At 52.4% G+C, this 4,641-nt stretch overlaps 1 protein-coding gene across 2 annotated transcripts; it reads right to left on the reverse strand.

Moving 5' to 3' along the window:
* Positions 1–1,131: 1,131 nt before the first annotated feature.
* Positions 1,132–4,114, reverse strand: TSPY (testis-specific Y-encoded protein 3). 2 transcript variants are annotated; one of them, XM_078364512.1, is made up of 6 exons: positions 3,750–4,114; positions 3,041–3,118; positions 2,801–2,912; positions 2,548–2,693; positions 2,359–2,440; positions 1,132–1,353 (listed from the first exon to the last, which is right to left on the reverse strand). In XM_078364512.1, exons 1-6 carry the CDS (start codon positions 4,014–4,016, stop codon positions 1,331–1,333), a joined length of 708 nt encoding a protein of 235 aa, XP_078220638.1. In that variant the 5' UTR covers positions 4,017–4,114; the 3' UTR covers positions 1,132–1,330. The 2 variants fall into 2 exon arrangements, with proteins under 2 accessions (XP_078220638.1, XP_035145763.1); XM_035289872.3 differs by having other exon boundaries at positions 1,140–1,353; positions 2,548–2,666.
* Between the last annotated feature and the right edge of the window lie 527 nt (positions 4,115–4,641).

The following is a 4,641-nucleotide window of genomic DNA, read 5'->3' on the forward strand; positions in this document are numbered from 1 at the left end:
AGAGACAACTCCTTGTCCTGTGCGTGGACGCAGATGTTCCTGGCTACCAGTCACTCACTCCGGAATGAAGGCTGTTATGTTTTGTCCTCCTGCGTGAGGCCTGTAACACATGATCTGCCACTTCGGGTTCCTTCTCTTTACATTATTAACCTTCTGCAAAGTACGCTGGAAAAAAAAAAGCATGCCCACAGAAAGTAAAAGGGCCCTGGGCTCCAGAAACAATATACAGTGCCCTGCATTAGCGAGAAGAGATCCTCACTATACTTGGCAAGGAACAAAATGCACCCGCAATGTGTTAGTTACAAACAATATTGACTCCTGACCTAATAATCTTGGAGAAAAGCTTAATCCATCTGAAGATGTAAACATCAACAACACTGTCCATATCCTGGGTCATCAAGGGACAGAGAGTCCATGCATGGACCCGCTGGCATTCTTGTATTTCATGGATCCACCCCCATTACCCTCACCTCTGCATGTCTGTGTTTTCCCTTAGTCATCTATGCTGGAAAAAAAAAAAAAAAAACAAACAGAAATTAAAAAGAGAAAGGCATATCCCAAATGCCTTCCCACATGCGTCTGTATCCTTTCTCACAGTCCCTACACACACCTCACATGCGCATTTCTTACCATGTTGCTGGGACCCGAGAGGATGATTGTCCCAGAAAATCACCAGAGAGGTGATTATGCATTCACCAATAAAACAAGAACATGTGAACTCAACGCACAAGTGAACTTCAAGATTCCCATCATCCTTGTCTAGCTTAATGTGTCTTATGATACCCCAAACAAAGGACTGTGGAGGTACCTCCGCCCAGCAAACTGGGCCCTGGATATCTTGGTGCGCACTATCCCCTTTCCTTGAACCACTGCTGCTTTTGCAGCACAAAGCAAGCCTCCAACTGCACTTCCTTTGCTTTCTTTTGCCTCTCCAACTCTGGCTTCTAGGAAGAATCCCAAAATGCGCCACACCCAGTCACTCTATAACTTTAGCGGCCCGTCTCCACTGCAGATGATGCAGAGAATGAAACACATGGAATCCACTGGGTACACACACACACACACACACACACACACACACAGACCCACACAACCCTCCCCCCCCGCCCACAGACACACACACACAAGAGTCACACGTCCTTGACAGTGTTTATTTTCACTCCATGAAATCCAAGTTTACCCCCTCTTCCTATCTGCATTTTTCTATGACAGGATCTGTCTTTCTTTTGCTTCCTGTGCATAAGACCATGTTGAGTACTGACATCCTGAATAATGTAGTAACTTTTCAGGAGTTCTGCCGTTTCAGGTGAAGTCCGACGCACCATCATATTCAACCCGAAAAATGGGAGTCCCCTAAAGAAACACAACTGCGTGTCAAAATGCATTTCCTCTGAGCAATAGTTTTAAATGCTTTAATTTTAGGGCCCGCCCAGAAAAGACTACCCCTTCCCCGTTTGTGATCTCCTAAACTTCCTCCTACCATATGTTACCAGCTGTTCTCTGTCATACCTGCCCCACTGCCAGCATTTTCTCCCTGTGACGGAAGTCAGCTAACAACAGTGACTGGGTGTGGCGCAATCTGGGATTCTTCCAAGAGGACAGAGTTGGAGAGGCAAAAGAAAGCAAAGACAGTGCAGCTGGAGGCTTGCTTTGTGCTGCAGAAGCAGCAGTGGTTCAAGGAAAGGGGATAATGTGCACTAAGATATCCAGGGCCCAGTGTGCTGGGATGAGGTACCTCCACAGTCCTTTGTTTGGGGTATCATAAGACACATTAAGCACATTAAGCTAGACAAGGATGATGGAAATCTTGACGTTCACTTATGCGTTGAGTTCACATGTTCTTCTTTTATAGGTGAATGCATAATCACCTCTCTGGTGATTTTCTGGGACAGTAAGAGCACACAGAAATCTGATCGGGCTATAGTATAAGAACAGCAGTCTAAACAGTCATTGTGGTTTGTGGCAAGGAGGCATATCCAGGGAGCCCAATCTTAAGGGGCTGGTAGGATGACTGCCAGTGGGGTTGGCAGCCATGGAAACAAGTGCCACAAATTGAAGGTAATGATTCAGCTTCACTTCTCAGTGAGTCTGGACAGCGACTATGCTTGGCTGGGCTTAAGACTCCCCAGCTCTAACCTGCCTTGCAGTGCCGTCTCTGATGTGCCTCTTTGAGCCCAAATGCCCTGGATGTACTGGATTCTGTCACTCTCTGTCTCCCTGTCGAGGTATTCCTACGTGTATGAAAGGAGCCTCAATTTCTACATTTCCGAATGCAGCGTCCAGGCTCCCTGCATACAGGCATGTCCACCTTCCTCATCCTGAGGATCAGTCAGCTCTAGCTCCAACTGAACGGCTTACCTGAAATCTCTGTTCCCTCTTCGGGTGGCCTGGTCCTCGTGTAGTATTGCAGGGGATTGCGCCACAGGTCCTTACTTAGGATCTATCACAGGAATCAATTGGGAAAGGCCTCATCAGGGCTGAGACTGGTGAGCCAAGCAGCTGGGAACACACCGGGGTCATTCCTGATGTTTTCCAGCGAGGACCCACCTCAGCGATCCTGTTAGATCCTGCGAAGTTGTGGTCAGAAAACCAGTTGAAGAAGTTAAGGCTGCTGTTCTGGTGTCTGCGGCGGTAGGCCACACGTTCATAACGCTGATGCCACTGAACTGGAGTGGAATGAGAAGGCCTGTATTCTACAGAGAGGGGATTTTGTGGGAAGTGGGCTGGATCACGTTGGCAATGATCCATCCACCTACCCACCACCTTCCTTCCACTGCCCCTCCTGGGAGCCACCAGTCACCTGTGAGGTTCACGAGATACTCCTTGGTAACCACGTTATTCTGGAAGTAGGGGTTGCTCCGAAAGAACAACATGATCTTGCAGACGTGAATAGGTTGCTTTGTTTCTTTCACCTGTCAGGACAAAGTGGAGAAAGCTTACGTATCTTTCCAGGTGAGGTGCCCACTGTTGCTGACAGCAAGGAGTTGCTTCCCTTCCCCCTCCCCACTAAACCTTCTAGCCTCAGTCCTCGTGGCCTCACCTCCAAGTTGATCATGTAGCTAAGCATGCGTACATCTTGGTCAGTGATCAGGGCTGACATCTGGGGGTGGTTTGCAATCTGAATTAGGTCAAAGAGCCTTTACAGGGATGGAAGGAAGAGGTACAAGCAACAGGGAAGCAGGTCTAAGAGCCAGAAGGAACACGGAAGAAGCTCTAAGGCTGGGGTACGGGATTTCTGAGATCTGCTTCAGTGTGTGACCTTCATTTCCCCACCCCCTGCCCGGAATTAAGGCCTCGTGGGTTCTCGGAGCGTGTATAATTCTGAGGCTGACTGGGGCAATCTGCAGAGGGCTGCTGGCGTCTCAGGAGGGGCAGAGCCAGCTTATACCCGAAAATGTCCTGTCCCAGATCTGACTGGCAAGGGGGAGCGATCACACTCCCTTATCAGTAGCTTGATTCTCCGAAAAAGAAACTCTGCTGGGGAGAACTCGCTTCTGCTCTTCAAAAGGATGACTCAACCACCTGCTGCTCGGCATCTCGAAGGGTTTCTGTGCCGCCCGCAGGCAGGAAAACAGTACCTGCGACCGCTCCGGCCTTCTAAAGCCAGACTTTCACGCCGCAACTCGCATCTCGCAACTCACCGTTGTTTCCAGAATAGACATATCCATGCTGAGCTGCCCCTAAGTTATTTACAGTTCCCCTAGAGCATCTTTCAACCGGACGAACAGAAAAAGTGCTGAAAAGGATACGACATTGGCCCAGAAGCCGGGGATGCCCCGGATGATGGCGCCTCTGCGATCCAGGTGGGGCTTGCGCCTGCGCTCCAGCTTTTCCCTCTGCTGAGAAAAGGCCCTCCTGGCTCGGGCGTTAACAGGCTCCAGCTCCACCTGAACAGCCCGGAGCTCGTCCAGTGCGGACTCTGGCGTCAGGGGCCCAGGCCCCGGCTGTGCCCCTTTGTCCTGCCGCTCCCGCTCGACATCGGCTTCCTCCTCGGCCGCCGCTTCCACTTCCGCCATTATGTCGTCCTCCACCACCAGCACCGCCTCCTCCTCCTCCTCCCTCAAGGCGTCCTACTTGCTCTGCTTCCCTTACTGGAGCCTGCGGGTGGCTTGGCGGACGCCCAGGGCGCATGCGCGGGACTTCCAGGCGCCGCCGGGCCCCCCGCCGCCAACCCGTTACTCTGCCGCGCTTACGGGAGCCTGGGCGTGGCTTGGCGGACCCCCAGCGCGCATGCGCAGGACTTTCCGGGCGAACCCGTGGCCAACTGCCTCCAAATGGGTGGCCGAGCTGGAAGCAGGCTGTAGGCCTCTCCCGGCGGCCAGTCAGTGCCAGGGCGGTGGGCGTGTCCATGGAAGCCACGCCCCCGGCTGGGCCTGCAGCCGCAGCCTCCTCGGGTAAGCCTGGGTGAGAAGCCCTGGGAGCTCGCGGCAGGCGGCGGTGTGTGCGGGCACACGCGGGCTGCCCGCCCTTTGGAATTGTGGGCATGGAAGCCCTGTGCCCTAACTGCCATCATGAGTGTGGCAGGCCATTGATCCACAGGGAACACATGAAGCATCTCAGTTCGTTCGGCAGGCCAGGTAGATGGTACTGAGTATTCCAAGATCCAAGATCGAGAGGAGAGAGAGAGGCACCAGCGCTGGC

The sequence above is a fragment of the Callithrix jacchus genome, chromosome Y (assembly GCF_049354715.1).
Source record: "Callithrix jacchus isolate 240 chromosome Y, calJac240_pri, whole genome shotgun sequence".
Taxonomy (NCBI): Eukaryota; Metazoa; Chordata; class Mammalia; order Primates; family Cebidae; genus Callithrix; species Callithrix jacchus.

What these genes read in the sequence shown, in the direction of transcription:
- TSPY (XM_078364512.1), bottom strand. Translation starts at nt 4,016, where the DNA reads ATGGCGGAAGTGGAAGCGGCGGCCGAGGAGGAAGCCGATGTCGAGCGG. An exon ending in GATCTAACAGGATCGCTGAG is followed by an intron (nt 2,441 to 2,547) that starts GTGGGTCCTCGC and finishes TTCCTGTGATAG; the next exon opens with ATCCTAAGTAAGGACCTGTG. An exon ending in AGAGGGAACAGAGATTTCAG is followed by an intron (nt 1,354 to 2,358) that starts GTAAGCCGTTCA and finishes GTGTTTCTTTAG; the next exon opens with GGGACTCCCATTTTTCGGGT.